Source organism: Mchenga conophoros, linkage group LG13 (genome assembly GCF_057382185.1).
Source record: "Mchenga conophoros isolate Kocher_MC1m ecotype Shallow Benthic linkage group LG13, M_conophoros_male_GT1.1, whole genome shotgun sequence".
Taxonomy (NCBI): Eukaryota; Metazoa; Chordata; class Actinopteri; order Cichliformes; family Cichlidae; genus Mchenga; species Mchenga conophoros.
In genome coordinates, this window is record NC_140538.1 from 28,895,156 (window position 1) to 28,907,418 (window position 12,263).

Genomic DNA, 12,263 nt, shown 5'->3' on the forward strand with positions numbered 1-12,263 from the left:
TTGGTGATTTAAAACCAAATATCTCCGTCCATCCATCAATCCATGTATCTTCCACTTATCTGGGGCCAGGTTGCAGGGGCAGCAGCCTGAGCAGTTGGGTCCTGTGTTGGGTCTGCCCTGGGGCCTCATCCCAGTAGGACATAACCAGAGCACCTCACCTAGGAAAGATCCTAGTCAGATACCTGCTCCACCTTAACTGGCTTCTTTAGCGTGGAGTGGCAGCAGTTCTTCTCTGAGCCCCTCTCGAAAGACTGAATTATTCACTCAGTCTCTAAGGGAGACGCCACAAACCTGGCTTTAGAATCTAATATTCCAGTATATTGGTCCAGTAGACTTGGATCAGCTGGTTGTTGTGTTTTGTGACATTCCAAGCATGTGCGTTGCCAGCAGGCAAGTTGCAAAAGGACCTGGTGGACAGACTATGCAACATCAACACTCATAACATGGCTGAAGGATGTTTCTCATGTTTCTTCTTTACTTTTTACATTTTTATTTATCAGTATTTCTAAATGCAGACAGTTATATATTGAGAAATGGCTAATATCAGCCAACAATACTGGACTGCAGGTAGCTCTGAGCTCCATATGATACTGCATAAACTCAGTTTCCTCAGATTTTGTTGTCACAACTCTTTTCTGTTTATTTCATGTTAACATGATTTAATTGAACAAAAATCGTGTCATTCTTGAATCTTGAAAAATTGCACCACACTCAGAAACTATTTTTGCTACTGGATTAATTGTCGACTGTCAGACTTTCAAATTCTCACACTGAAAATGCTACATATAGATGAATAAAATCAACTTTCTGTAATTTAGTTCTTTTAGTTCCAAAGTGGGAGTTTTCTCACTGTAAAGACTTGAGTTCATTTTTGACTGTGTGCTCTGTGTTCTTGAACTTCGCCTGAATTGTTCCGTTTTTGGTAGTATTTCCACTATTTATTTTCTACAAAAATAGTTTATAGGTCTACTGTATAGAATTTAGGGGAGTGTCGTGGTCAAAATTGAATATAATATTTTAATATATTAGTGATTACATCCACTAATTAAATTACTTAAAAACAGGTCACTCCCTTACAGCTTTCTAGCCTTTTCTCTGTTGTCCAACCTCAGTAACCCCTACCAAAAATAGTTTTCTAGTTGGTATTCAGTTGGTTGCCGTTTCAGAATCAGAATCAGAATACTTTATTGATCCCTGGGGGAAATTATTATTTTTTTGTTACAGTGCTCCATTATAAACCAACATTAACAAGACAGACAATACGCCAAGTACGCGATCTTACTTCTAGGTGCTTGGTTCTTTAAATACTAATTAGCAAAATTAACAGGATGGTGAACCTGTGTAACTTTATTCAGTATTACATCAGGTTTCAATATGATATAGGGATGCAATGATGGTTGCATTCTCCAAGCCATGATCCAAAGAAATTACTGTCTATTTATTCAAATCATGGAAATTAAAAAAAGAAAAAACCCACATCAGCTCTTATCATCAGCAGTACCAAGCTAGCAGTGTTAGCCTTGAAAGCTGGGTATCTGCTGATTTATTTATTTATTTTTTCTTCATGTGTTTCATCACATGATTTAATGAGCCTAACTGCTCCAAGAACCTGCAAAGTCTCTGCTCATGAAAGCATGATTCAGTTCATGGTTATAAATAATCATCCTGATATTTGCCTGCTTGATGTTAGCCAGGTTCAAGATCGTCTGTGAATCTATGAACCAGACTGTAGTTTCAAGACATTTACCATCTCAACCACAGTCTGGTTCAAGACACCGTTCTCAGACCAGTTAAATACTGAAGCTTGTCACTTGCATTACTTCAGCTCTTTTTGCTGAGAGAAAACACAATTCAATGCAACACTTTAAAAACACTTGAGGACCCTAATGGTGAGCTGAGTCTCGTGTTATGCTTCTTGAATGTGTGTGACAGATAATTGCAGCACTTAAAAAAACAGCATGTACACTCAAGCCACTAAATGGCTCAGTATTATCGACCGTTGCAAAGATTTGCCAAGCACTTCAAAAGTGAACAGTTAGTAACACTCTCGTTCATATGATTTGATGTCCACAACTTTTGTCTAGTCTGAAAGCTGTTATCTCTTTGAGCTAGAACACCTGTTTATTCTCAGTGCACTGGTTATTATAAGGCAAAGTCTCTAAAATGAGAGAAAGAAAATCCCAACTGAGTTCATGCTGAACTCTGAGCAAGTATTTGGTGACTGGGGGGAGGAAAAACTCAAGCTCAGAAGTTTCTTTCAGGTTAGTTTCAGAATATTGACAAAAATGCAGAAAAAACACATCCCTATACCTCATTTTTGAAGCTAGGTGAAGAAGAGAGGTGACCATCAGTGAGCAGCAGTATGGCTTCGTGCAGGGAAGATTACTCCAGGTGATGTTTGCTTTGAGAGATGGAGAAGGTCAGAAGGAGTGTTACTGTTTTCCTCGTTCTTCTTTGATCCTTTGCTCATACTGAGGCTGCTGGTTATCCACTTTATCTTTGTTACTGTGTTTAAAATTTCCATATTCATCTGTGTGATTGTGGTGGTGATTTAAGTTTCTTATGTTTGTTGGTACTAACCCCCTATTAGTTTACTTTGATGAACCTGGTCTGCGGTGAGAGGTTTCTACGTTAGTGACACTTGTGAGTGTGCACGCAACTGTTTTCCTGAATAATTGTGTGTGTTGCTCATGCGTGAAACGGACCGGCTCATTACTGGACATATGTGAGACTCACTGCCCGTTCACTTGTCAGGGCCAAGAGGGGGCCTGGCCCATCAATCAGTGCATCTCTAACCACAACACATAGCTCAAGGTCACTTAACAGACTGCTTTGTGAGAACACTGTGGAAGTGGATTAGAGCTCAAACAGCTAACACTATCCCTCGGCCTCCATAATTCTTGTTTTATTAGTCTCTGTGTAACTGTTCCACTTCTCTGCGGTAAGTGTTCTCTGTAAGAGTACAAATGAAGCTGTTAAAGGTCTGGCCAGCAGACAAATTTCAGTAAAGATGTTATGCATTTTTCTCTCTCACTATCAGCACTCACCACACTAGAGAGCCAGACACTTCCATCGCTAAGTCCTAATATCTATTCAACCTCTGTTCATCCTCTTTCACCCAGTGCGTACTAGTCTTGTTATCTATCCTTTTTATATCCCCCCTCGCCCTCCCCTCCCTCTGCATCCCTTTAGCCTCACCCTCTTACCCTCCAGCCTCCTTTCTCTTTATCTTCATCATCAGTCCACCTGTGGCTGTTTAGTATTGACATCTCCAGCAGCATCAAAGTCAGAAGATGAGGAAGTTTTGAGAGAAATGTATAAAAAACAGCCTTAAAAGACATCAACAGAATGAGTTAGGGGGGTAGAAAATGCTCTGAATTCACATCTCAGCTGCGCTGCTTTCACCACCACAGGCAACAAGAGCAGTAGAAGGGGGAGGGAGGAGAACAGTTCTCTGTTCTGGCCTCAGAAAGACATACTGTAGTCAGCGTTACTTTCCACCCTGAGGTGGTTTAGGGAGCGGAGGAGGGGAGGATGGCACTGAGAAAGGAAGGAAGGTGGGTTGATGTTAGTGATGCAGTGTAACATCTTTTCTTGAAATGTATTTTTCCCAGGGAGTTAAATACTAAAGAGTGTTTTGGCGTGCATCACTTTAGCCTCATTTTAGCTTCCAACAAAACAAACCGTGTTGTGTGCAGGAGCTTAACAACAGTGTGCTGCTGGAACTTTGTAGGTTGGTTTGAGACAACAGGACTGACACCCACAGCTTTCTTTTCTTTCTTTCTGTTTTTTAAAAACTTGCTACTACGATTGAACCATGGAAGGTTTGTCTGATCATCAAGGTAGGATCACTTGAGCTCGGACCAAGAATTGGATTCAGGTCAGCTGTTCCTGGTAGCGTGAGTCAATTCACTCGCTTAATTAACAAAAATGGACAATTATAAATATGCTGGATGCGCCTAGAAAATTTCCAAAGGAAGGCCTCGAGCTTGCATGCAATCACATGCCCAAACCACCTTAACGGTCTCCTTTTGATGCAAAGAAACAGCTGCTCTACTCTGAACTCCACTGACACATACAAACTCTTCTTTCTGTTTGAATTCAGGTACACACTTTGCTATTTTGGATTCTCCAAGACAAAAAGAATAAAATATAAAAAAGAGTTGCGACATTATCTCTTTTTTTTCTTCCTTCATATCTTTGGTGCTTCATCTCACAGTGAGACAAGTTTCAAGCTGTCCTCGTAACAACAGGAATAAAATTCTGACAGTATCTCGATGTCTGTCAATGTGACTGCTACAGTCCTAATCAATTAATAGGAATGCAACAGATGGAAGCATTGTGTAAAACAAATTGAAGGTTGGTTGAAGTAACAGAAAGCTCAGTGTTTAGTTGGAAACATCACAAATTGTTTGGATGTGAATGCAAACTGTAAATTACAATCCAAACCTCCACCACAGCAGTCGGCCCACCTTTAATCCGCATGATCACAAGGTACTATTTTTACTTTGTAACAACAAATATGCACAGATGCCTGTGAAAATACAAAAATATGTAATAGTTGTAGTAGGATTCACATCTGAACCACCTGCAGCATCACATGGCATGCAGGATATTAAAAAAAGCAATGCAGTTATTTATACATGTGGAAAAGCAGCAGTATTTGGTTGAATAGTTTATTATTTATCCTGAAATGAGACGATGCATAATTATCCACAGAATCCCCAATGTAATGTTTATGAAAAAAAAGCTCTATATTCTTCTGGGGTCTCCAGAAATACATGTCCAAAATTTACTCTTTGTTTTTTTTGCAATTTTGAAATGAAGTGGCCACATCCTTGTTTTTTGAATTCTGGTCATTTTCTATCAGTGCTTCTGAAAGGCCTGCTGATTTAAATGGTTAAGAAAGTTAGTCTTTAAGATATAGTAATGTGTGATAGGAAAATGAGACGTACAAACATCCATGTGTCTGTGAAGGTTCTCAGTCATCCAGGTCATCGGAGTCTTTCTTGGAAAGAAAAGAGTCTGGACTTCTTTAAGTTTCTTGAAGACATTTCACCTCTCACCTGAGAAGCTTCTTTAGTTCTAAGAGCAACTGGTGGAGAGTCCCCCAAGAGAGTCATGAACCCCCTATTGATCCTCTACCTAATCACACGAGCCAAGGTGTGAAAACGGGTGTGGGTTTGGACAGAGAAGACAGATGGTTTGAAAGAGGAGTGAAAGAAGCCATCTATGTCCACTGTGAACAACCATCTTTGAACAGAGGCGGTGGCTTACGACACCCTCTGCCATCTATAATCCAGTTTTGAGATCCCTTCCCAGACACCTTAATGCCCACTCACCTCCTGGGCCATTTGACCTTAGGAAATCACATGATAGGGTGAGGCTAGGTGATTAGGTAGAGGATCAATACAGGGTCCATGACCCTCTTTGGGGACACTCCCTTAGGGCTTAAAATCTTTGACTCTCCACCAGTTGCTCTTAAAACTGAAGAAGCTTTTCGGGTGAGAAGTGAAACGTCTTCAAGAAACCTAAAGAAGTCCAGACCCTTTTTTCCCCCAAGCTCCTTAGACTACAAACATCCATGGAAGTTCAGTTTAGAAGTTCAGTTTAGAAGTTCAGTTCTAACGATTTTGAAAGTCAATATTTTGTATGGCTTCCTTTTATTCTTCAGCACAGCCTGAACTCTGTGAGGCAACTTCAGGAATAGCTGTCCAGGCTTTATGAAGAGCATTCAAAGCTTTTTTCGGATGCTGCTTTTTGTTCTGCATCAAGATGATATTACAATGCTTCAGTAATGTTGAGGGGGTTGTATCTTGCTAACATTAAGGAGTTAAAATTTAGACCCAGGAGTTCTCTAATTTTCCTGCAGTATGTGTGAATTGTAGTTTTATCACGAGAGCATGATTAAAGTAATTTCAGACCCTAACATTTCTCGCTTTTTATGGTTTTCATTTATACTGGTCCTGGGCAAAATCTTGTTAAACATTTCCCTGTTGCTCCACGCAGCTCAGGCGGTGCACTGTGTCATTTTCACCCACGTAACAGACTGCAAAAGAAATGTATATATTTTTAGTGCTTTTATGACCTCATTACTTTTGCTGCTTTTAGGAATAATTACTCTGTTCAGCTGTTGTGTGGAGAGGCAGTAAGTGGAGACGATGTGCAAATCTTGAGGGAGGTAGCTGGAGCCGTGGCGCATGTAGAAAGGCAGCAAACAGACAGATGGCAAAAAAAAAACAAGGAACAGATAAAGACAAAGGCAAGGTAGCATCACAACTGTTTACTTAAATCTGCTAACTGACATGTCTCATTACAGCCAGGAAGGTTTTAGACTGTTATGTGATGAAGTGGCTGATGGGATTGGATTGGTATGAATTTTGAAGACGGACTGAAAATGGCAGTAATTACTGTAGAAATTGTGTTTTCATTCCTTGGTGTTGGGCTGCCTTTCGCGATAGATTTTCTTTGCAGAATGCAAACGTGTAAAATCAACAAAATATAAGGTTTGAATTCTGTGCCAAAAACACGAAATCTGTAATATATTATGCATGCAGATGTTTGCAGCGATGGAAATGAACCTTTGTGGACCATATTCTTTTCAAATTTCCCTGCTAACAGCTATCTGTTATTTGATTGATCGTGCAGCCTTACAGCTCATATACTGTATGTCAGCAGAAGTCGGGTCAACACAGTATTGGGCACATGGTCATCATGTTATGCCCGATCGCTGTAAATAAGAAGAAAACTTAATGCAGCTCAAACTCCCTCTAAATTTGTGCTTGTTAAATGTTATGTTAAATTACCATGACTAAATAAGAATTAGTCAGATCTAAAGTCATTTATTTGGAAATGATTTAATCGATATTTTAAATCAGTGAGTAGAAAGCACTGATCTATGTCAGGTGAAATCACCAAATATTTCACTCATCTCTTTGAGGAAAAAGCATACAGAGAAAATAGGTTTTCATTTCCTGCCAAGGGCTGAAGAATGAGACTATTTCATGAATTTATTGCTCCTGAAAAAGTCTAGTATCTGTGGCAGTCCTTGGGGGATGTCTGCTACTAGACAATACAAACAACCTTTCAACTTCTCCACAATTGTAATGTCAGAGGAGGATGTGGCTACTGTCATGCTGCCTGATAGCTGATTCCTATTCTATGAAACGATGTGATGGACAGAAAAACAACTATTTACTGTAGCTGGTTGGCTGCAGAGTTCAATGCAAACCCAGCTGTCGGTCTGTCTCGAAGGTCAACGGCAGGTTAATAGAGGTCGTCCCTACACTCAGTAACTGTGGGTTTGTGTGTGATGTGAGTCTCTATTTAGAGACTATTCATCCTGTGCAGCTGCGGGGCTGAATATAACCTTGGTTTGCTGCATCTCCTGAAGCAAAGACTACTCTGCTGTAGTGGAGAAAATCCTTCGTTCCCTCTAATTAAGTCACTCCTGTCTCTGCTTCACTCTCCTCCCCCTCCGTCTCGCTCTCTCTCCATACTGTGCCCTCCTTGTTCTTCTCGTCTCTCTTGATTTTTTTCTGTTCCCCCTTCTCCTCGTCTTCATGTCTAACCCTCTGTCTGAAATTCTGTCTTTCAGCCGAAGTCGTCTGAAGCGACTCCTCCCACCACTTCGCCGTCCTCGCAGACTGACAAGAGCAGACAGGAGGTGCACATCTCCTCTTTCACCCTTTGGTGTGGTGGTGCCTTGCTGTGCTTGTGTTCTGGTGCCGTGTAGTCTTCCAGATTTATGTCTGAGTCCCGTGTTAGTGTCATGTTGAGACAAGTGAGACAAGCTTCTTTAATTCTCTTTCTGATCATTGGCCAACCAGCTGGGTCCAGTCCTGGATCTTTCCATCCTGCCCTCAGAAGATTCAGCCTTAGATTTCAGATGTGTTTTGTTTTTTTGGAGTATGGAAGAGTCCTCGATCACACTAGGTGCTTCTTCATCCAGTTGCCTCTGTGTGTACTGTGCATCTGGAAAGTATGTTGTTGATTATGTAATTTTACAGCCTTATCCTAAAATGGATTAAATTCCTTTCACACAATTCTACACACAATTCTAAACACAATGACGAATTGAAAACATTTGTTTGGAATATTTGCAAATTTATAAAAAATACCCCCCCTCCCCCCCCCCCCCCCCCCCCCCCCCCCCACACACACACACACACACACACACACACACACACACACACACACACACAAATATAACATGTACATATATAGTCACAGCCTTTGCTCAGCACTTAATTGAAGCATCTTTGGCAACATTTGGAGCCTTGGAGTCTTTTTGAGTACGATGCTGTAAGCTTGGCACACATATTTTTGGGCAGTTTCCCATTCTTCTGTGCAGAACCTCTGAGCAACATCTGATTGGATGGGGAGCATTGGTGCCTGGCCATTTTCAGATCTTTGCAGAGATGTTTACTCGGGTTCAGATCTGGGCTCTGGCTGGGCCACTCGAAGACATTCAGAGTGATCCTGAAGCCACTCCTTTGTTATCTTGTCTTGTGTGCTTAGGGTCATTGTCCTATTGGAAGATGAACCTTTGTCACAGTTTCCTATTATTGACGCTTCCAAATCATGTCCAATCAACTGAATTTACCACAGCTTGAGTCCATTGTCACAGATGATCAGTGGGAACAGGATGCACCTGAACTCAATTTTAAGTGTCATGGAAAAGGTTGTGAATACTTACATACATGTTATAAACATTTTGAAACAAATTTGGTAATTCTAAGGAGCTCACTGAATTGGAGTGTGGTATCATAATAGGAGGCCACTGCTGCATTGAGCCCTGAAACTTTTTCCCCCTTTTCACAATCCACTGTAAGTGGTATTACTGCAAAGTGGAGGGACCACAGCAGCTCAGCCATGCAGTGGGAGACCATGTAATGTTACAGAGTGGGTGTCAAAATCACCAGTGCTGTGCTGACTCAGTAACTGCAGAGTTCCAAACTTCCTCTGGCATTAACATCAGCACAAAAACTGTGTGCCAGGAGCTTCGTGGTATGATAGTAGGTTGCCTATTTGCAAAAGTTTGTTTGGTTATTTATTACAACAAAAACGGTAATCTGAATATTCTGCCTGTTACACATTAATCCTAACACTGTTAGCCAGTGAGCAACATTTACTTCTGACATTACTTCATCTTTGCTTTGTGTTCATAACGTACGAAGAGAAAGATCTTATGTGTGTCCTCATTAGAATAGAGATTTGTGTTGGTCTGTAGCCTATAGGTAATACTGTTAAGTGGTAATTCTGAGACGGTGTGTTTCGGGTCTTTTTATGGGAAAATGCAAAGGTAATGTAACAAGTAGTCTAGTAAAGACAGCACTGATGGCTCCAACATGCACAAACATTTGACCACACAGCATGCAAGTAATTTGCACAAATGTCTTTGATATGCTGCCTGGCGATGGTGGTGACTCTCAAAGCGGAGCCAATGAGAACCCAGTGAGAATCTGTATTATTTTGGCTTACCCTGGTCAACCAGAGGGAAACTGGTTTAAAAAGCAAACAAAACAAAAAATCAAGTTAGAATCATAGCCAGCATAATAGCAGGCAAAGGATCCCAGCTGCAATTTATTGTGTTTTATTAGTGATGATCAGATGGGACTATAATACCCTGTTAATGCCTCTGAAGCAATGCTAGCCTCATTAGCTCATAGATGATAGAGTTAGAAGTTTGCCGCCTGCCAGTGCCTCATGATAATATACTCTAACTTGGTGATTGATATGAAAACAATAAGGGAAGATGCAGCCAATGTCTTGTAAATGAACAGCCAAGAAGCAGCTGAAGCAGAACTGAGACCAGTATCTGTTATGCTGCTCGTGTATAAACAGCAGCTATTGTCGCTTCCCCTGAGAGACACAAAGGATTCGGAATTAAAATTCAAGAGCAAATTTTTCCCCTGTGACAGTACTTGACATTGGACATTTCTTTTTATAATATATTTGCTTTTTAATATTTCATACCACTATTCTAAAGTTTAAAAAACAAAACAATCAAACAAAGAAGAACCGCTGACTTCATATGCTCACAAAAGATACAATGTCCATAATAACAGCAGATGCCCTCAGTGCTCGTTCTGATGATCATGAAGCTATTGTTTCTGATGTTCAAGTAATTGCAGTGAGAATAGAGCCGGCGAGGGAGAGAATGAGGCGGTTATTGTTGTCATGATGGCTAGATTGTAGGCTTTACCTGCTAAACTAAAGCTTTCCTCTTCGGCGTCCTGACAGTCATTAGCTAAAGCCTGTTGGCATCGGTGCTGACTCATTTACATATAACAAAGCAAGACAGCAGCATTAACCTGAAAACATTACAGCGACTCTGCGCGCTAATAATGTCTGCACATTAAGTCTGCATTGTGGGCGCATTATAATCACATTAAGGAAAGGGATGTAATTGTTTCCGACGTGCTATGAGGTACAGCAAATTTTACCAGTCCAACTTATGCGTTCTCATATAGAACACTATCAGGTGAAGGAAAAGTGGCTTGTTTCTCGATTCCTGAGCAGTATTACGTGTTAATTATAGTATCACAGGGGACAGCAAAGTGTCAGTTCAGTGTGTCAGGAAAATATTGTAATTATCAGTTTGATTTGCTCTGTTGCACCTGAATTGTTGAGTGTAGAATTGTAAATCTGTTAATAACTGCTACAAATTGTATGCATGTATGGTCAAGCCCACTGTGTGTAAACATGCATTATTATAGTTAATGTTACCTGGAGTTTTTAACTTCTGCTGATGTAAATATTGTCCTGAGCTAAGCAGAGAAAATTAAGGAGGTTTAATTGAATTATTTATTATTGCCATGTTAGTTATTGCTATCAGCAATATCCCACTTAGCATAGAAACACGCAACTCTCCCAGATAATGTCACGATGGTTTATGGTTTTTACCAATTTCAAATTTTGTTTTATGTAATTCTGTGCTGATGAGCTTCAGCCTGATGTCATGGAGGAGAACAGGGTCAGGGGTAGGAATGAACTTTGGTGCTCTTAAGCTGCTCAGTTCTGCCAAATTCATCTAATTAATTAATTAGTAACACTTAATAATCTCACCTGCAAATAGGGGCATAATTCCCCTGTAACTAAATTGAATTTCAAGGTATTTGAAATTACAGTGTAATTATATTTACCTCCAAATACTTAAAGGCAGGCACACTAGAATAAGGAAGTAACACATCAGGTTGTTACAGAAAACAAAGACATAATTAAATTAATTATTTAATACTTACTGTGTAAATTATTTTAAGTAGTGCATTTACAGGAAACAAGAATTTACATTATAAGTAAATGTAAGTAGTGCATAAGAAATTTAAGGTGGTGCCAAAATTCTGGGTATTTTACAGGAAAAGAGACACAAATTACACTGTAAATAATTTTATTTTATTTTTTTGTGTAAATCAGCCTCATTACCTCCTTATGTGGTGAACTTTAAATATTATAGGTAAATGTAATTTCGCTTAAATTTCAAATAAAATACAGGGTGTATCTAAATCAGTGTTTCCTACGGAGCCCCGCAAGGGACATGGGAGAGAAAAAATTACGATGAACTTTTGCGAGATCTCGCAAAAGTTGAATTCCAACAATGGCGGCAGCTACTTAGTTGTAATATTACTCTTTCTGGGTCACAAAATAAACTTTTAAGATATTTTGAGGCGTGAATGTAGTTGTGTAAACGTCAAATATCTGCTCGGTTTACAAGACATCACATATTTGCAAAAGTGCTCCAACGTTTTCGGAGATCTGACACCCACCATCTCGAAGCTAACGGGAGGTCGAGACCTGCTACGGCCGGGAGGAACACTGTTTTCCCGGCACATCGTGCCTCGACCTCCCGGTCGGCTTCGAGCTGGCGTAATAGCAATGGATAAATATTTGAAAAGAAAAAGCAGTCAATCTGATTGGTCCCAGATGAAAGCAAAAACGGTGTACTGGGCTCAAACCGAGCCAATTCTGCTATACCTTCTGCATGGGGAAAAATGATCAATATGCTTTTTGTGACATTGTGCCGTGTGATTTTTCTCATGTTAAATATGTGCTGCGGCTCCAAAGTTGGGGAAACACTGGTCTAAATCATCTGATTGAAGTTTGAGGTGAATTTTAAAATACATTACTGAATGTAGTTTCACAAACACAACTTGCAGTTGTTGCGAGCATGTCTGGGGTCGAGTCTAGCAGCACGTGTTTTGATGGTACCGGTGAACAGCTCTGTAATTAAAGCACTGTGATTCTTCTTGATACACACTGAA

The 12,263-nt window shown here is 40.2% G+C and overlaps 1 protein-coding gene across 4 annotated transcripts in view; it reads left to right on the top strand.

Annotated features, from left to right (window-relative positions):
• The window catches only part of LOC146561503 (stromal membrane-associated protein 1-like), a 152,411-nt gene that overhangs the window by 41,631 nt on the left and 98,517 nt on the right, over positions 1–12,263 (top strand). For 2 of the 4 annotated variants that reach the window (XM_085297636.1, XM_085297637.1), the window contains exon 5: positions 7,598–7,666. The exons of the other annotated variants lie outside the window; for them this stretch is intronic. In XM_085297636.1, the coding sequence (XP_085153762.1) occupies positions 7,598–7,666 (69 nt within the window). The remainder of the gene's footprint in view (positions 1–7,597; positions 7,667–12,263) is intronic. 4 annotated transcript variants of the gene reach the window in all.